Consider the following 20,367-nt stretch of genomic DNA (forward strand, 5'->3'; position numbering starts at 1 on the left):
AGTCTCTCCAGGAAGGGGATACCACCACAGCTACTGGCCTGCCTTCCCCGCATACCTCCCACTCCCTTACTGGCAGAGGGCTTTTCCTCCTAATGGGGAAGGGAGGGCATGGGGGAGGTTTCCGACAGGAGCCAGGCGGCAGTGGGGTTCATAGCACCCCTCCCTTAACAACGCCGCCCTAATCCCTCAAGTACAAGCATTGGGTCCACATCCTCAGTTGGGCCCAGACCCTCAGCCCTCTTCCCAAGGATTAGTGGGGGCGGCTCGGGATTCGTGCGGCGGCACGTTTTTTTGCCAAAAAAGGCAAGGATGCAGCTGCACGCGCCGCGGGAACATCTGGATCCGATTCCCAGCATGAATGGGTCATGGCCCCGCCTCCGTGATTCAAGGGCGGGGGCGGGAATGAGTGAGGGGGGCTGTCCCCCGAAGTGGGGAGATGGGGCGGAGCACGCTCCCCTGCCCGGCATCGGACGCCCCTGTTCCTGCCCCACTGGCGGCTGCGGGCTGCCTTGGCCTGTCTGGATGTCGCGGCAGGTACGCGGGCCTTAGCTGCAGCGGCTGTGGGGGCGGGGACCCGCCGCCCATTGGAAACCGCGAGATTCTATGTATCGAATGAAATCCCCAACCCTGAGCAAGCATTGCTACCATGTTGCAGGGGTGGGGAGGTTCCTGTAGTCAGTTGCTCACATTCACGAAAGTCGTCATCAGCGCATTCAAGATTCTAAAACACTTTGCCTGCAGATCCAATCCCAGTCCTTAACTCTGCGAGACCGTGACTGACATTTTCAACAAACGTTTATGAACGCCTACCGTGCGTACTTACAATTGATAAATTGTATGTTTACATTTTTGTTTGTTTCTCTCTCCATCCAGCCTGAGAACGGGGCTGGCGCTGCCTTGCTCACGCCTCCTGCTCAGCTCCCAGCCCTTACCGCTTGTTCAATAAACAGTTATTGAGGAAGAGCGATCCAAGCATAGAAAGCAGCTGGTGAAAGGCCTTTTGAAAACGTATGGTGCTTTGGGGAAGCAGCAAGTAATTGTATTTAGAGGAAGTGCCAAGAGACTAAAATGGTAGGCAGAGTCCAGGTCCTGAGCAGCCAAATACTAAGTTAAATAAACCTCACCCTGTGGGTAAAGCAGCCCATGGAAATGTCTAAACAGGGTTGTGAGAGGGTCAGAGTTTGAGAAAGATCATTTTGGCTGTTGCATGAATAATGGATTGGAGGGGTAAAATGAGCAGGCTGGTTAGGACACCAGCTCAGTGGGCCATGGCCCAGGAGAGAGGTTAAAGGCAGGTAGCGGCAGGAGGGGAAAAGATGGGACTTGGTGACTGGTTTGAGGGAGTGTGCGGATGGAGAAGTGGGGAATGGAAGGCTTCAGATTAGAGCCAGAGTGCCAGAATGGTGTTGCTTACGTGTTCTACTTACCCATGTAAGAGAAACTACAGCTACAAATGTTTCATTTATTTCAGTATAAGCATTTTTTTTTACATTTAACACCTCAAACCCAATTTATTTTTAAGTTTAGAACCTAATATATAAGGCTGGGGACATAACACAAGTAGTAGAGAAATGGGAAGCCCTGGATTCAATCCCCAAGGCGGAAGGGAAAAAGAAAAGTAACACGTGTATGTTAAAAAAAAAAAAAAGGAAGAAGAGAAAGAAAGAAGAAATTCATTCTGTACTTTGGGTATAAACAAAAATTTCCTTTCCATATCAGACCCCCAAGGCACTCTCCCTGGTAACAACCAATGTTTACTGGTACATGGATACCCTTACAGAAATAATCTCTTTGCACATCTATTTTTATGTACTGTTGGGCATATCGCTTTTTTCCCTTTGTGTGGCCATCTTTCCATATGAGTTCCTACAGATTTTTTAAACAGCCTTATTGAGGTATAATTTATATACCACAAAATTCATTCATTTTAATTCAATTAATTCTAGCAAACTTAAGAGTTGTGTAACCATCTCCACAATTCTGTTTTAGAACATTCTTCTCACCCCAAAAAGGATTACTTGTACCCATTTATAGTCACTTCAGTTACAAAATCACTCATCTGCTGGGCGCTGGTGGCTGACGCCTGTAATTTTAACTACTTGGAAGGCTGAGATACAAAGGATCAAGGTTTGAGGGCAGCTGGAGCAAACAGTTCTCAAGACCCCATTCCAGAATAACCAGAGTAAAATGGAGTGGAGGTGTGGCGCCAACGGTAGAGTGCCCGCTTTGCAAAGCTGAAAGTCCCGATTTCAAACCTCTGTCCCACTAAAAAAAAGGAAGCAAAAAACTCCACTCCTCTACTTTCTGTCTCTATGGATTTGCCTCCCCGTATATACACTATGTCATTTTTACGTGGGTCTTCTTTGTGTCGTGTGATGCTTTCATAGTTCATTCTTGTTGCATTCCTTTATTGCTGAAGAATATTCCATTGATTATATTGTATAGACTACCACATTATGTTTATATTTACCAGTTAATGGACAAGGGTCACATCCAGTTTTCGTTAGTTATGTAATGCTGATATGAACATGTGGACGTGCCTCATTTCTTTACGTAAAAGTGGACTGGGGATTTGCGTTTTTGTTTTTGTTTTGTTTTTCTGGTACTGGGGCTCAAACCCAGTGCCTTATGCATAGTAGGCAAGCTCTCCACCACTGGGCCACATCCCTAGCCCTAGATTTCATTTCTCAGACTGTATAGCACTTTGCTGCTTTGATGTACCATATTTTGAGTCCTATGCTGATAAACAATGACGTTGTTTCCACATGTGACTTTTGTTACATAAACAAATCACAACCATTACCATTTACTGACAAAGACACAGAGGTCACCCTGAAAGCTAGAGACTCAAGATCCAGTTTCCCAACTCCCATCCGTACTGAACTACTCAGTCAACTCAAGTATTCCTGTCCGCAGCCTTTTACCCTTAGGCTCCTGGAGTTTGAGCCGCCGGACGTCATTTCGCACCTCCAACCAGCAGGGGACACTGTTGTCCTCTGGGTAGCATAGGCTGGATCTCCTTGTGTTCACTTTTCCCTGCGTCCCCACGGCACTTCCGGTTTTCACGGAACTTTGGTGCGGTCGGATGCACAGCGTGGGGACTCAGGCGCGCAAGGCGGCAGGAGCTGCTTCCGCTTTCGTCAGTTGTCTGAATTGTTCCGCGGCGAAGGGAACATGGAGACAATTCTGGAGCAGCAGCGGCGGTATCACGAGGAGAAAGAGCGGCTCATGGACGTCATGGCTAAAGAGATGCTCACTAAGAAGTCCACGGTGAGTGGGACCTAGTCAGGGCCACATCAGAGGTTGGGCCCCTGTTCCGTGCTGAACCCCGGCGGTCTCTGTGGCCTCAGACCTTCCCCGCCCGCGCCCATCCCCGCCTTCCTCGCTGGTTGCATCGGAGCTCGGGCATTGGAAACGTCCTTCCGGGGTCCAGCACCCCAGACCCCCGCCCGCCCTGCTTCAGCCGCCGAGACCTAAGAGGCTAAGCCCCGCCTCTGGCGGCCTTTTCAACTCCAGAACCCAAACTAACGGCGTATGGGTCACCGTTTGCCTCTGCAGCTCCGGGACCAGATCAATTCCGACCATCGCACTCGAGCCATGCAAGATGTGAGTGCCTCGCTGTCCTCTTCTCTTTGGGGCGGGATGGGCGGGAAAAGAGCCGGCAGGGGAGTGCGGGTTTCAGCACGAGCCCTCGCCAAAGGTAAGCAGACTGGCCAGTCGCGGGTGGTCGGCCTGGACAGACATCCTCGCTTCTCCAAGCGGGGAACTCATTCATCCTTCGATGCTTGGGAAGATGCCCCTTTTAGCACCTTGTACCCCTTGAATACACAAAGAACCGTTTTCAGGAGTCCCAGGCACAGAAGATACTATCTCTGTCTTAAAAGAGAAAGGACTGCTGTATATTAGTGTTTCCCTCCCAGGACGTTGTTTTGAAGTACTTTTGGCTACTAATTAGTCACTGCATCGGCCTGGGAATAGTTTAATTTCTTATGTTAAAAGGAACTAATCAAAAGCGGTATTGATACTTATTACAGCTGGCTGATGGCTAAATGGAAGTTTGCTATACCATACTTTCTTTTGTATATGTTTGAAATCTTTTTTAGAAAGTAATAAAATACCTAATTGGAGCTTCTGATTTTCAAGAGGTAATTATATTACAAACCTCCAGTTCTTTAAATTCCCAAATCCAAAATATTCTGAAAACCAAGGGTTTGGGTTTTGATTGTTTGGGGGTGGGGCTGAGAGGGTATTTGGTAGCAGACTCTGAGGTGAATTCACCTGTCTGAACCCATGAGAGGCTTTTTATGGTCTTTATTTATCCTACTTAGTAAATAACTCATAAAATTCTTTAGAGAACTTTTTGCGGGGGAGGTGCTGGGGTTTGAAGTGAAGAGCTCCAGATTCCACTAGCGGTGTGGTGTTTCATAATATATGGTACCTTTCTGAACTTAAAAATTCTAAATTCTGACACAAAGTCCCAGAAGTTTTGGAGAAGGGACTATGACCTGTACCATCCTGAATCAATATACTTTAACTCCAAAGGAAGCTGTTCAGTGTTTTATTTAGCTTGTGCACTCCTCATTCAAGCTTTTCGAAATAGTAAAAAGTCATTTTGGACCACTCTTTTTTTAATCTTCAAGAATCTTAACTGGGAATTTCTCTTCAACCAAAGGGGGATAAGTCAAGATCTTACAGGAAAGGTTTGCCATCTGGTGTAGGCATAGGAGCTCTCTGCTACTCCTCATATCACAGCACTTTGATAACCTTCACATTGGCCTATTTTAGATACCAACTGGGAATCAAGCTGTCTCTTAAAGGTTCTAGAAAGCACAAGCACTTTTTAAAAAAAAATTTGGTGGCACACTGGGGTTTCAACTTGCCTCATGCTTGCTAGGCAGGCATTCTTACCACTATGAGCCACCCTGCCATGCATTTTTTGTGATGAGTTACTTCTAGATAGGGTCTAGCAAACTATTTGCCCTGGGCTGGCTTTGAGCCTCCATCCTCCTGATGTCTGCCTCCTGAGTAGCTAGGATTACAAATGTGAGCCACTGGCACCTGGCAACACAAGAACTTTTAAGCCATATCTGATGGGGTTTCCCTTGGTCTTTGACCAGAGAGCCCTTGTTGTAAAATTGCTTCATTCTGATGTTTTGTGTTTGCCTTTCAGAGGTATATGGAGGTCAGTGGGAACCTGAGGGATTTGTATGATGATAAAGATGGGTAAGTGACAATCACAGCCACTCCAGGAGTTAGTGGTTCTGAGGAGTCATGGTTAAAGGACTGACTTTGTGTTCTTTGCATTTTTCCTGAAATTGCAGGTTACGAAAGGAGGAGCTCAATGCCATTTCAGGACCCAATGAATTTGCTGAATTCTATAATAGACTCAAGCAAATAAAGGAATTCCATCGGAAGCACCCAAATGAGGTAGGGCCTCAGAAAGTATTTCCTTCAAACCTACCCAGAGAGCATACTAAAAGAAAGATACAAGGAAAATAGAGGTGTGCTGCTTAGATATCCCTTCAAGAATACACTTGTGCCAGGCATGGTGACACATGTCTGTAATCCCACCACTCAGGAGACTGAGGCAGTAGAATCTTGAGTTTGAGGCCAGCCTGGACTACAGAGAGTTCCAGGCCAGCTTGGGCTACATGGCGAGACCCTGTCTCAGAAAAAAAAGAAAGTACTTGCTATTTAGCTTTAAGGAACATAAATAAGTGACATCATACGACAGTTTTTTCAAGATCCCCCTCAGCTTTTAAGCCAAAGTATACTCTCCCTGGGCACCCCTTAGCCAGTGAGTAAACACTGTGGGTGTATTGGGATCTGACTCTTTCTGACCTACGTGAGACTCCTTCAGTGTGTAATCTTTGCTCCAAAATTCCCCATTGAGTTGGTGAAGATTTTATCCAATCTGGCTGAGTGCCAGTGGTTCATGCTTGTAATCCTAGATACTCAGGAGGAAGACATTAGGAGGATTGCAGTTCAAAGCCAGCCTGGACAAATAGTTCTTGAGACCCTATCTTGAAAAAGCACGCTTCACACATACACCAAAAAAAGGGCTGGTAGAGTGGCTTAAGGTGTAGGCCCTGAGTTTAAACCCCAGTACCACCCAAAAAAAAAAAAAAAATTATCCAATCTGGGCACTAGTGACTCATGTCTATAATTCTAGCTACGTGGGAGGCTGAGATTGGGAGGAAAAATTTTACGCAGTCTACATCATAGAATGGGCTCTCCCTATCCCAATCCTGCTTTCTCCTGCTTTTTATCTTTCACAAGCATCGCTCCACCACCACCAACAACAACAACAAATTGCTTATGCTGCTAACTATTAAAATCTATCTAGAGCATCCAACTAACACTTTCAAAGTTCATTATACTTTTCAGGATTCAGCTCAGAGGCCAACTCTTTTTTTTTTTTTTTAAGTATATTGGGGGTTTCTAATTTTTTTCCTTTTTTTAGCATCTATTGTACAGAGGGGTTTCATTGATATTTCCCTATATGCCTTTACTGGGATCAGATTCACTCCTGAGAGTAACTCTTTGATGAAGTATCCCTAGTCATCCCCTCCAAATTTATCATTCTTTATGATCCTGTCACATTTTGTGACAATGAGTGTCTGCTTTACTATGTTTTAAGATTATAAGTAGTAGGGACTATGTTTCAGTTGTCTAGAAACCACTAAGCACTCACATTGTTGATCAAGGGAATTGTGGAGGTAGTGGGAGCAAGACTTGCTGCAGGGAGTAGAGAAGATTGAGTCAGAGATTACTTTGAGCTTTCATGACTGTGGCACTGGTGACTTGTTTATTCTTTGATAGAATGAGAAAGAAGGTAATTCATTTGCAGCAGGAAATGAGTTCGTATATGTGTAGATTTTTAGTTTGTGTTACGTCTAGGCAGAAGTATCTAATGAGCAGAGAGAATTAGGCAACAGGCTCATGCAAGTGATGAAGGCTTTAATTTAGATTTGGTCATCACATGGACTTGATTGTTGAAACCATTAATGATAGAGTTCTGGGAAAGAGAGAATGTGAAAAGAGACTGTCAGTGAGTAATGGGTAGAAGTATAGGGTATGAAACGTGAATTTGACGTGATGGTACATTCTTGTAATCCCAGCTGCTCTGGAGGTGGGAAACAGGAGGATCATAAGTTCAAGGCCAGCCTTGGCAAAGTTAGTGAGACCCTGTCTCAAAAACAAAAAGGCTGGGGGTGTGGCTCAAGTGGTCGAACACTTGCCTAGTATATGCGAGGCCCAGGATTCAATTCCCAGTACTGTAAAAAAGAAAGAGAAACTTTGCAGAGAAAAGAGAAGGAAGAGGGTCCTGAGGAAGATAGGAGAGATGTACATACTTGAAGGAGCAGATTGAAAAAAGAAAAGGCTAAAAAGACCAGAAGAGACTGCTTATTGAAATAGTACAGAGGTAATAGACGTTTCGCTCATGCAAATCAAGGGGTGACCCCCCACCCCTTGATTTAATCAAAGGGGACTTTCGTCCTTTTATATTATTTGAATCTTTCTGAACATGTGATACTTTAGCAGTTCTTAGACAAACAATACACAGACGAGAAAGAAAGTAAGGTACTTGGAGAATAGTAGTACACTCTTCATGAGAAAAATCAAGGCCAAATAAAGCATCAAACTCCAACTTTATGTACTTCCCATTTCTGTGACATTGCAGCTTTTATAGTGACAAACCCACCTGAGCTTTTTTCTTTTTCCCCAGATCTGTGTGCCAATGTCAGTGGAATTTGAGGAGCTCCTGAAGGCTCGAGAGAATCCAAGTGAAGAGGCACAGAGTAAGTAGAGTTTAACATTTTTCTACAGCACCAAGAAAAGTATAGGTTAATGACAGAGAACAGATTTTCCCACAGGACCCCAGAGAAATTTATAGCCAGGTGTTCATGCTGATTTTGTTTTCACTGATTTATAGCCTTGCACAAAACATTTATTTTGTGGTACCTTAAGCTCAAATTCACTGGCCTGGAAATCTGCTCTGTTCACCTCATGAGAATAGGGAGTACATTTGGGTGAAGGACTGCCTTTGGGAACTTGGAACAGGCAATCTATTTGAAAGGCAAGAGACTGGGCTATAGTGTTTGAATCATTGACATGTATGTTTCCTTCAGACTTGGTGGAGTTCACTGATGAAGAAGGATATGGTCGTTACCTCGATCTCCATGACTGTTACCTCAAGTATATTAACCTGAAGGCGTCTGAAGTAAGGACTAATAGAGGGGAGAAAGGTTCTGATACTAGGGGCTAAGTCAGGAAGCCACTAGACCTAAAGCAATGAAAGAATGTCTTCCTTGTGTTTTGTTCCTGTTGTGTAAATATTAAACAGGTGGCAAGCTTTCTTCAAATGAAACTATTCAAAATGAAAGGTTTTTACAGTGAATACAACAAACAGATTTTATTTATTAGTGCATTTTATTTGTTGATGTAATAAAGATAATTACTTTCATAAAAACAAACTTTTTTGGCGGTATGGGATTTGAACTCAGGGCCTTGTTCTCGCCAAGCAGAAATATTTTTTTTAACCCCACAAATACCACACTTCTGTGTTCGATGTACACAATTTTAGGTGCATGAGAAATATACTATGGGCTATTTAATGTCTTTTTCTAGAAGACATTTAAAACTAACTTATCACAGATGAGGTTTAATTTGACAGTCTTAGAAAGTTCACAAGGAACTTTATGATTAGTTCCTTATGGAGTTGTGAGGAAATGTCCCCAAAGTGCAATAATCAATGTTAAGCTCTGTGAGGGCAGGTCCCTTGTCTGTTTTGTTTTGTTTTTTTCCCCCGGCGGTACTGAGGTTTGAACTCAAGGCCTTCACACTTACTGCATACCACAGGCACTCTTACCACTTGTGCCACTCCGCCAGCCCTGTTACGTTCCTTTCTGAATCTCCATATTTGGGAGAAAGATGCTCAATAAGTGGTTGCATGAATAAACGAATGATCCCTTCCAGGACTTTATTTTAGGATATCAAAATCTTTAACCAAGAACCTAGCATATAGTAGGTTATGCAACAAATGTTTCTTATACATTACTCTTCATTAACTTGATCTTAATTATGTAGAGTTAATTATGTCTGATATTCTTATACTCAGTTCAGTGGAATTAAGACTAATTGCTGTAGAAAGTTAATGAAGGGAACGCACAAACTAAAGTGAGCCTTGTTACTTGTTAGAGAACACTCAATTTTGATCTTAGTTTCTGAAGATTAATTGTGTCTTAGTACAATTACCTAAGTCTTTTGTCATTGCTTTTTTCTTTTCAGAAGCTGGATTATATCACATATCTGTCTATCTTTGACCAGTTATTTGACATTCCTAAAGAAAGGAAGAATGCAGAGTATAAGAGGTAGGCATTAATAACTTCCAGGCCTCTACAGAATTTGATTAGAAAATAATGTGAAGGTTTGGGTCAGACTTCTGAATTTTGTTGCTTAAAAAGCATGTACAAATAATTTTCAGGTTTATTGGAAGCCCGATTTGAGAATGATGGGGTTTTAAAGCATTTCTAGTTCTCTGATCTTGAGCAGATGTGTATCTATGGGCACATCTTCAGTCTTACGCCCGTACTGTTCTTGATTTTGTCTAATTATCGAAGGAAGTCTTCTACTCAGGTACCTCTGCTTTGGGAATTTAATTAGAAAAAAATTAGACTCTCAGATTGTGGCTGAAGTGAGGTGCCTAGATTGATATTAAACACAAAGTTATATTTGTACCAATAATGTCTCTGGCTAGTGATCCTGTAGCCCTAACTTCCTCTCTTTTTCTCATTCTATAAGCCAAAACAATGTATCAAAGATAGAAACCCTGTTTGCTTTCTCTGTATTGTATGTTCCTTTATAGGTACCTAGAGATGTTGCTTGAGTACCTTCAGGATTACACAGATAGAGTGAAGCCCCTTCAAGATCAGAATGAGCTTTTTGGAAAGATTCAGAACGAGTTTGAGAAGAAATGGGAGAATGGTACCTTTCCTGGATGGCCGGTGAGCTCCAGTAGGGTGCAAGTGGAGGTCACATTAGGAAATTGAACTAGTTATTTTAACTCAGTCTTGAGCCTCTGCTTCAGGGTATTAGATCCCTTGGTATCAGCTCTGGCCATGAGGTGTTTCCTGTCATGTATGCTAGGTGTTCTTTGTACACTACAGGATTGCCATTGATCAGGCCTAGGATTTTCACCAACCACATCATGGCTGCTGTGTGGTTCATCTTTCATGGTGAAAATGGGGCATTTGTTGTTGGTTTTTTGTTTTTTGGTTTTTTTTTTGAGTCAGGATCTTGCTTTGTAGACCTCAAGTTTAATGTCCTGCCTCAGCTGGGATATGTTGACATGTATCCACGTATCCCTCAAGTCATCTGCTCTTTTGTTCGTTCCTGTTGGAATTTGATCCTTATACATAAATGTATGTAACAAAGGGGCTGCTGGGTGCCAGTGACTTACACCTATATTCCTAGCTACTTAGGAGGCAGAGATCAGGAAGATCATGGTTCGAAGCCAGCTTAGGCAAAATAGTTCATGAGACCCTATCCTGAAAAAACTCATGACGTAAAAGGGCTAGTGGAGTGGCTCAAGGTGTAGACCCTGAGTTCAAACTCAGTACCGCAAAAAAAGAAAGAAAGAAAGAAAGGGGTTGTCAGGTGCTGGTGGCTCATGCCTGTAATCCTAACTACTTGGGAGACAGAGATCATGAGAACCACAATTCAAGGCCAGCCCAGGTAAATAGTTCACCAGACCCTATGTCTAAAATACTCAATACAAAAAAGGGCTGGCAGAGTGGCTCAAGCAGTAAGAGTGTCTGCCTAACAAGCATGAGGCTGGTTAGTTCAAATCCAAGTACTAGCAAAAAACAATATGGGGAAGGAGCGTAACTGCACCTGGTAATTTAGATGGTTCCCTTACCTTCATCTTAATAAACCTGAATCTTAATTTCACATTGTTATTGTCAGAAAGAGACAAGCAGTGCCCTGACCCATGCTGGAGCCCATCTTGACCTTTCTGCATTCTCTTCCTGGGAGGTAAGTTTGCTAGCCGCATTATGGGTCTGTCCATCTTGCTCTTTAATGCTTTGGACCTATAAAGAGAACATTTTCTGGGAATAAGCATCTATAAGCAATATGGAAAGATAAAAAGAAAATCCAGCCAGGCGCCAGTGACTTGCACCTATAATCCTAGCTACTCGGGGCAGAGATCAGAAGGATCATGATTTAAAGCCAGCCCAGGCAAATAGTTCTCGAAACTCAACACAAAAAAAAACCCAACACAAAAAGGACTGTAGAGTGGCTCAAGTGGTAGAGGCATGCCTAGCAAGCAGGAGGCCCAGAGATCAAGCCCCAGTGCTGCCAAAAAAAGAAAATTGAACTGGGGATGTAGTTCATTGGTAGAGTGCTATCTTATATGCACAGTTCCCTGAGTTCAGCCCCCAGCATTGCAAGAAAAAAAAAAATCTGACTGAAAACTGAAATAATTCTGACCACATTAATAGTAATGAAATACTACTAGTATGGGTGAATTTGAACATGACTACAGTGTCAGTCCTTGGAGAATTTGAATCCCTGCTAGGGGATAGGCTATGAAATATGCTGTCCTGCCACATCCCCAGGAGCTTCTGTGCACCAGCCTTCATTTGTCGTTTCCTAAAATCTACTCATGTAGTACTGTAACTTCTGTCTTTCTTGTACAGGAGTTGGCCTCTCTGGGTCTGGACAGATTGAAATCTGCACTCTTAGCTTTAGGCCTGAAATGTGGCGGGTAAGAGACTGGCTTTTTCATCAAAATTGTCCTATTTGCATGTTCCCCTAAGTGGCTTTGATTTTTATTTTCTATCACTTTACACTAAAAAAAATAGTGCTGTATAGTAAAGACCCTGAAATCCCTTCTTGTCTCTATTAGGACACTAGAAGAGCGAGCCCAGAGGCTGTTCAGCACCAAAGGAAAGTCCCTGGAGTCACTTGACACCTCTCTGTTTGCCAAAAATCCCAAATCAAAGGGTACTAAGCGGTGAGTGACTGGGGTAACATTTCTGCTATGGTTTTTAAATTTCAGCCCATGACAAATCTTACTATAACAGAAGCCAACTTTATTACCAATACTGATTCATAGAGATCCCGTCTGCTCTTCATCACTGCTATTGGCATCACTGTTCATGTAAACTAAGAACAATGTGTGCTCAGGGGAGTGAGAGTGGGTGAAGTTTCTGATGTTGAAATGGTGTCCTATGTGCCTGTTGTTACCTTAATAGGTTATAGAGGCTAAATAAGTTCAAAAAAATACTTTCCTAAGCTTATATTTTTCTAAGGACAGTGGAATCTGTTCTTGAACCACATACTTTTATAGGGTATTTTTCCTAATTCTCAAAATGCTGAGAAGGAGTTATCTTGACTTTTATAGGTATGGACTCAGAAAAGTTGTAAAGTGTGACACTGTCTTACAGTTACTAAGTAACAGAGTTAGGATTTTGGCCAGGTTTGCCTGCTTGCAGAGGTCATTCTTCTATATCACATTTCCTTTGTAGGTTATGATAATGGAAATTTAAATGGTCTAGATAGATCTTTTACCTCGTAGGTGAGGTCAAAGAGCAAGCCTCCATGCATTCTGAAAGATAATTATAGGACTTCTGTTCATGAGTTCTGAGATAAATAGCATTTGCTTTCATATCCTGATGTTTAATGAGAAATTGCTTGTAATTTTTAATGCAATAATGGAATAAATATTCCTAGACATAGAGAACAAAGCTTCAGGTGGAAGAAAGATCTTTCAACGATACAGCTTGTTTCTTATTCCTAGAGACACTGAGAGGAACAAAGACATTGCTTTCCTAGAAGCCCAGATCTATGAATATGTGGAGATTCTTGGGGTGAGTATTGACTCTGCCCAAGGACTATACAGATTATGAGAGTAAGAGAGATAGGAGTTCATGTAGGATTTTTTTTTTTTTTTTCAGGTTCCAAAGAGGAAGGGGTAGTTGATAAACTAGTTCAGCACTAAATAGGGTTTTCTTGGGAGTTTTGGTCTTTCAGTAGGTTCCTATTCTGTTGTTAGGTGATATTCCCAAGGCTGCCCAATGTCCATAAGGCCAGGCATAGAAAATAGACTCTCCTGTCAACATAGTATCTAAATAATGCAAGCTCTTTGCCTGAGCTTCAGCATAGAACAGCGGGTGGCCCAAGAAGCAGACACTCAAAAGGCAAGTAAAAGAAGTGCTATTCACATCAGTTTTCCAGGTATGACTTACCATAAAAGGGTGTTGCTTATATGTTAAGGACATAGGGAGAAACTTAGTAGTAGTATAAAGCTGTCTGAGCATTCTCCTTGAATATTCTCTCAGGAGGTGCTGACAGGTGGGTGGGAGATGGGAAAAGGCCTAACTTACCCAACATGTTTATCTCAAACAGAAAGAAGTAGGAGGAGGAAAAATCTCTTTCCTGTCTTAGAAAGAGAAGATGGAAGAAAGTGCAGCACTCCCTCAGAGAAAATGTACAATGCCTCAGAATTCTCCAGAACACCAGTCTTCTGGTGTGACTGCATATTATATAGTTGTCAGCTGCTCTCAGCATTTCCCTATACAGGGGCTCAGAGAGCTGGCTTGAATAACTTGTTGCTGTATCTGTCAGTTGCCATGGACATGATGGGTCTGGGGTTGTTCGAGGACCAACCCCATATTCTAGTTCTTATAGGGAAAGGCTAGTCAGACATTAGACATTGGGGATATACATTCTCTATAGTGAACTTGGGGTGTGGCAGAACTGAGTTGCTAACCTCTGAACGTGGCTGGGAAGCCTTTGGCATCATGCCCTTGGTACGAGGTCTGCCACTGTTTTCTCCCTTTTCTAAGAGCATTTTGCTTTCCTGGTCAGGAGGTGGCACCTTTCTATGAAATTTCAACAAATTCCACAGTATGATTTCCAGACATTGCTTGTACTGGGTACTGATAAGATTTTTGCCATTTTCAGCATCTATTGTTGTCCTTTGGTTCCAGGCATTATGCTAAATTTTTAGATATAATAGTTAATGTGTAACATCCCTTGAAAAACCCACATTGTAGTCAAGGGAGAAAAATTGCAATGTGATGTAATACATTGCTTAATACACTAAGTTTCAGTTTGCTAAGCAGAAAGAAGGAGGTGAAATGTTTTGGGTAGAGGAAAAGGCAACCACAAAGGCATAACATTATGAAATGAGAAATGTGGTTTGTGCTGGGCCTTATGAGGGATGGAGTGGTCAGAGAAAACTTTGGAGATTTATGTTAGAAATTTGGACAAAGCAAAATTGTCCTATAAACAGTAGGAAGGCAGTAAAAGTTCTTTGAGGGCTGGGGATGTAGCTCAGTGGTAGGGAGCTTGCCTGGTATGAGGTCCTGGGTTTGATCCCTAACACTGGTGAGGGGTGGGGGAGTGTGTTTATAATAAAGAGTTCTTTGGACAGGAGAATGTGCTATTAAATTTGATTTTATGAACAGATAAATCTGCCAGCAAAATGGAAACTAGACTGGAATGGAGAAACTGGGAGAGTTTAAAAGTGGTCACTTGGGGATGGCCGTAACATCAGGAAGGAGAAGAAAGACTGGCTCAGAAAATATGTGAGAAGCAGAAGAGATAAGGCTGTTCTCTGTTCTGTGGTAGTCTGAAGCCTCAGATAAGTAATTAGGCTAGTGATCTAAAACCTTTAACTTTTTTCTTTAGGATCAGGTAGAGCCTGCTGATAGGGAGTTCTGATACAAAGGCAAGACTTTCCCTTATTCTATAACAAAGAACCTTATCCTTTTAAGTGAGACGTCAGCTAAGGTTATGGGAAAATAGGAAATTTCTCTTTGTGTTCTGCACATCTTTGCTCTGACTTGCCTTTTTATTTATGATCTAACTTAGGAACAACGACAACTCACTCATGAAAATGTACAACGCAAGCAAGCCAGGACAGGAGAAGAACGAGAAGAGGAGGAAGAAGAACAGATTAGTGAGAGCGAAAGTGAAGATGAAGAAAATGAGATCATTTATAATCCCAAAAACCTGCCCCTAGGCTGGGATGGCAAAGTGAGTTCCACACTGCCACCTTCTCTCCACTCCTCACTTTGAAAGCACATGCAGACCATAGTAAACTAATGCAATTTCTTACTTGGTTTCTTTTAGCCCATTCCCTACTGGCTGTATAAGCTTCATGGCCTAAATATCAACTACAACTGTGAGATTTGTGGAAACTACACCTACCGAGGGCCTAAGGCCTTCCAGCGGCACTTTGCTGTAAGGAATTCAAAGCCATTTCATCTGGAAATTGATGTAGACACATGAGACTATCAGAGAAGAGGACAGGAGCAGCCCTCCAGCAAGGATCGCTAGTGCCCAGAATTGAAGGGAATCAGAGAAGCCTGTGACATTCGGCTTTTGGTCCCAGTGCTAACCTCTGTTTCCAGAGGCTGCTTCCTCTTGCTATATGACTCTCATTCCAGTTTTCTCTTGCTAGTTCTTCTTCTTCTTTTTTTGTCTTTCTGCTAGCATCTTAGATCATCTCTGACTCTGGTCTTTTCTGTCCTCCATTGCTAGTATTGAGGACCAATGAAGGAGCTGACTATCTCCTTTAGGTTTTTTTTGTTTGTTTTATTTTGTTTTTGGTGGTACTGGGGTTTGAACTCAGGGCCTCACGCTTGCTAGGCAAATACTTAAGCCACTCTGCCAGTCATCCTTTAGGTTTTAAACAGGCCTTTGCCTCTTTGAAAAAAAAAGAAACTAAGGGGATGACAGTTTTATCAAACTGTTCTTGAGACAAAGCATTATCTGTGTGGTACTCTACTAAGTCTGTTCACCTTTGTTTCTTTTCTGCCTTCAGTTCTTAGTATTTGGAAGGAAATTTTATCTAATAGAAAAGATTTATGCTAGGCCAAGAGTGGTCTCTCCAACACACATTGCTAATTTGTCTTGGCTTGCTCTTTTGCATCCCTGAGTGGACTGATTGTTTCTCAGATGATTGGAATTGACATCAGGATAAAGACCATATCAGTTACCATTCAAGAGCCAGAATTGTCACCACTTCTGTCTCTCCCTGCTCTTTCTCCCATCCTTTCTTATCCCTTATCAGCAGTCTTCTTTACTTACAAAGACATCAGCAATCTACCTTCATAACTCTTATGCTGGTGGCGGAGATTGCTGGGAAATGTCAGCTTCTCCCACAGCATGGAAAGTGACAGGTTTGAGTTTTAGTGTTTTTGTAGTCTTTACTATAAATTTCGTCTGTAATACTATTAGCATTTAGATTTTATAAACCCGAGACAATGCAATGCCGCTTTGAAATACCAGCCTTTTGTCAGTCATAGCCAGGTGTTTACAAACATAAAGCACAAAAGGAATGCTGCCTTTAGATGAATTCTTGCGAAGGGTCAGGTTAGGGTTGTGAGTAGAATGGAGTTAGTGCTGTTTTAGCTATTCCCATTTCACATTGTACTTTTGCGTCTCTCTTCCAGGAATGGCGTCATGCTCATGGCATGAGGTGTTTGGGCATCCCTAACACTGCCCACTTTGCTAATGTGACACAGATAGAAGATGCTGTCTCCTGTAAGTAAACTTGTTGACTATTACCTAGGCTGGACCTCATGGCCACTCTTATAGCTCACTGTCTCAATGAAACGGTGTGCATAGACCCAACAGCAATAAGTTGTAGATATATAAAAACCAGAGCAAAAAAGAAAATAAAAAAATAAAAACCAGAGCAGACATATAACTTCTGCATTTTTGAGGGGAGGGTTAGTGAGTAGTACTGATTGTGTTTCCCATGAGAAGAACCTTATGCTGAGTACAAAAACTGCTTTCAGCCCGGGTCTGTGAACTATTCTGATGGAAGATTTTGAGTGCATGGTTGTATATTTTTCTGAATTAATTTTAATATGTTAAGAACCACTAATGTAAAGGAAGAAAACAGAGATGGCCTCAGTAAGCTTATTTTTGAGGCAACAGTACAGGTTCACAAAATTACAGCAGCGAAATACATCCTAGAAAAACAAAGTACATGTCAGGTTTTCCTGGCATTGGTAGCTTTTTCTGCCACTCACGTCTTGGCAGACTCATTGCCTGCCTTTCTCTCTGTCCTCTGTCTGTCTGTCTGTCTGTCTCTCTCTCTATTAGGGTTTGAACTCAGGGCCTACACCCTGAGCCACTCCACCAGCCCTTTTTTATGATGGTTTTTTTCAAGATAAGGTCTTGCGAACTATTTTCCAGGCTGGCTTTGAACCATGATCCTCCTGACCCTGCCTCCTGAGTAGTTAGGAATACAGGCGTGAGCCACCTGCCCAGTTTCCATGTCTTTCTAGTTCATCTCTTCTGTTGTGTTTCACTTTGGTCTAGTTAGAAAGAGCGTTTTTGCTGCCCTTTTAAATTATAGGCATTCCTCTCAGTTGTTCTTAGCACCCTGTTCAGCTGCTTAGCTGTCCTTTGGCTCCCATCTCAGGTTGATAATGCCTCCCACAAGAATGACAGACCTCATCTCAAGAGTCTCCCTAAGAGTAAGAGCTAGTGATTACTGAGGGGAACTTAATTTTAATGTTACAGAGAGATGCTACAATTTTTCTTTGTTTCTTATCATTCTTTTCATTAAACTTAGATTTCTTTTAGAATTTAAACTAGACAACCTATAGATTTTTGGTTATAAAATGATCCACCAGGCATGCTACAGCATGCCTGAAATCTCAGCACTCAGGAGGTAAAGACAGGAAGATCCTGGATTCGAGGGTAGCCTGGGCCACATTGTGAGATCCTGTCTCAAAACAAAACAAAAAACCCAGAGAGATCCTATTAAAACTAACTCCGTGCCCTTCATTCTACTTGCGAGAATAAGCCACGCCAGCTGTGCTACTCTCATACATCAGTTTTTTCCATGTTATGTTTTCTAACCTTAGTTCACAGTGAGGGCAACTCTTGCCCTTGCTCTGTAGGACCTTTTTCAGTTCTTACAGTCTGCCATTACCTAGATTACTCAGTGTCCTAATTTCTAGTACTGGGAAAGACAGTGGGTAAGTACAGTTGCGTCAGGTGTGTGCTATCCATAGTTCAGCCAGCTATGACTCGAGGACTTGTTGGACAGGGAGGTCACTGTTGACACACCAAGTCTTTGTTTTAGATCATTATGAAAAGTTTTTATTTTCTCTTTCCTTAGGAGATTTTAGCCTGGTGGGAGGGATTTAGTAATGTCATATAAACTGTTATTGACTTTTTTTTTTTTACTTAAATGGATTTGACTTATAATTTTATTATTTAATTATTCCATTGTTCTGGATTATGATTTTTTTCTTTCCTTTTTTTTTTGCTGGTACTTGAACTCAGGGCCTCACACTTGCAAAGCCAAACATTCTACCATTCTACCACTTGAGCCATACCTCCAGCCCTTTTTTGTGATGGGTTTTTTCGAGCTGGGGTCTCAAGAACTATTTGCCTGGGCTGGCATCCAACCATAATCCTCTGATCTCAGCCTCCTGAGTAGCTAGGATTACAGGTGTAAGCCACTGGAGCCCAGTAGTTTCGTTACATTTGATCCACCTTTTCTTTTACAGCAAAATAAGATCATAGTAAATTTTGTAATAAATGTTTTGTCTATAGGTGATCCAAAACCAGAATTTAGTTTGGGGCAGGTAAGAGTCACAAAGGCAGAGTCATCCAGGGGGAGCTTGCTGGAAGTAGGCGGAATGTTATAATGCTGTATATTCAGCTTATGACTGGTGAGTCCTAATGGCTGCTCATTTCTCATCCTGCAGTGTGGGCCAAGCTGAAACTGCAGAAGGCTTCAGAACGATGGCAGCCTGATACTGAGGTAGGTGCTAATGTGGACAGTGTTGGGGACGGCATCAAGTGACAGAACTCCCTCACCATGGGAGGTGAAAGATGATCCCAGTAACAAGTATAATGTGACAATACCTATAAAATGACTCTTGATGTATAAGCCTAATTTAGTTGTGATATTTGTCATATATTAAATTTATGTCTTAAGACAGGTTGGTTGTCCCATTTAAATTTTGAAGTAGCAAGGAGTGCTCTGCCATGGTGATTTATAAACAGTCTATATTATATGCTATTTCTTCTTTGAGAACAGCATCTAATGAGAGAAGAATCTCTCATAGAGATGAGGCAGTGGCCTTGTTGGTCCTGAGATCATTCTCCAAGCATCAGGTCTCAGATTATGAGTGACATGTATATGAGGTATGGTGGTGATGGACCTCAAGTCCCACAGGAACTGCCTGTAGGTTCCCTCTCTTTTTCAGATCAGTGGTTTGCAGTATTTCTCTTTTAGCAGCAAAACCCTTTCCAACTGTAATGTTGAATTCTGGTGTAGAAAATAAAGTAGGACTGCTCTGGAAGTCAGGAAGCTCAGCCTGCTTAGCTTTCTTGCCACCCCCTGCAGTGGCCCCTAGCAGAAACCTAGGCTCCTTTGGAACCGTGTGAAAACTGCTATCTTATGCCAGCCTTTCTCAACCAAAGTTCCTTACCTTAAACACAGGAAGGGATTTGAATGAACCCTTTTTCTCAGGTACCCTAAGGATGGGTCATGACTGGTCCCATTCTAGCTAAGAAGGTAATTCTCTTGTGGGACCCTCGTTGAGAACAGCTGTGTTAGATAAATGCTAATCTCAAGAGTACCAAGGTATGCAATGGAATTGGGCCAGGTGAGCTTAGGTGCCCATACTGGTTCCAGATGTGGGGAGTATAACTAACCAAGTATACCTCTTCCATTTTAGGAAGAGTATGAAGACTCCAGTGGAAATGTTGTGAACAAGAAGACCTATGAGGATCTGAAAAGACAAGGATTGCTCTAGTGTTCAAGGATGTAGCTCAGCTTTTGGGCTTGCCCAGAATTCCCTGAGATCTGCTTTTTCTATTTCTCCCAACCAAATGCTCTTAAAGACTCTTTTACTATGTAGTCTTACAGTCAAGCATGCATCTTGTAGAAACAAGTCATGCTGGCAGATTGCAGGATTGAGATGTGTTTTATCTTTGTTTTATATTAAAAATGATTCTGTGAGAAAAAAAAACAGCCCTTGTTCTGAATGTGTCTTTCTGAAGCCCAGGATTACGGACTAACACAATCCTTTAGTTCTTAATGTCCCTTGATTAGCAGCTAAGGTTAATGAGCACTTACTGATGCCACACATATTATGTTAAGGTAATTCTGACCTAACCTCTTTCCCCACTCCTTTGCTGCCATTTCCCCAAATGAGCATCTCCCCAGGGTGAGTACTACCCTTAGTTGAGTCAGCCATCCATGTACATATAGGGGACAGTGGTGAGGGCAAGCTGCTCCTAAGAGCTAATTGTGGCCTCAAGGCTTGCCTGTTTTATTTGCATAAAGAAATGAGTTGGGCCATTTGGAAATGGGCC

The 20,367-nt window shown here is 42.3% G+C and overlaps 1 protein-coding gene across 1 annotated transcript; it reads left to right on the forward strand.

The window, feature by feature from the left end:
* The first annotated feature begins 51 nt into the window (after nucleotides 1–51).
* Sf3a3 (splicing factor 3a subunit 3) lies at nucleotides 52–20,023 on the forward strand. Its single transcript, XM_020173662.2, has 17 exons — nucleotides 52–3,270; nucleotides 3,559–3,606; nucleotides 5,171–5,223; nucleotides 5,322–5,427; nucleotides 7,730–7,802; nucleotides 8,133–8,224; nucleotides 9,292–9,374; nucleotides 9,869–10,007; nucleotides 10,969–11,037; nucleotides 11,703–11,770; nucleotides 11,912–12,019; nucleotides 12,806–12,875; nucleotides 14,884–15,048; nucleotides 15,145–15,255; nucleotides 16,470–16,560; nucleotides 18,750–18,805; nucleotides 19,728–20,023. The coding sequence occupies exons 1-17, from the start codon at nucleotides 3,175–3,177 to the stop codon at nucleotides 19,803–19,805; spliced, it is 1,506 nt and encodes a 501-aa protein (XP_020029251.1). The 5' UTR covers nucleotides 52–3,174; the 3' UTR covers nucleotides 19,806–20,023.
* Nucleotides 20,024–20,367: the final 344 nt, after the last annotated feature.

Source organism: Castor canadensis, chromosome 7 (assembly GCF_047511655.1).
Source record: "Castor canadensis chromosome 7, mCasCan1.hap1v2, whole genome shotgun sequence".
NCBI classification, from domain to species: Eukaryota; Metazoa; Chordata; class Mammalia; order Rodentia; family Castoridae; genus Castor; species Castor canadensis.

Bases quoted from the DNA above. Each gene is read 5' to 3' on its own strand.
- Sf3a3 (XM_020173662.2), top strand. From the start codon at position 3,175: ATGGAGACAATTCTGGAGCAGCAGCGGCGGTATCACGAGGAGAAAGAG. The intron at 3,271-3,558 runs GTGAGTGGGACC...TTGCCTCTGCAG, and splicing joins TGCTCACTAAGAAGTCCACG to CTCCGGGACCAGATCAATTC. The intron at 11,038-11,702 runs GTAAGTTTGCTA...TTTCTTGTACAG, and splicing joins CTGCATTCTCTTCCTGGGAG to GAGTTGGCCTCTCTGGGTCT.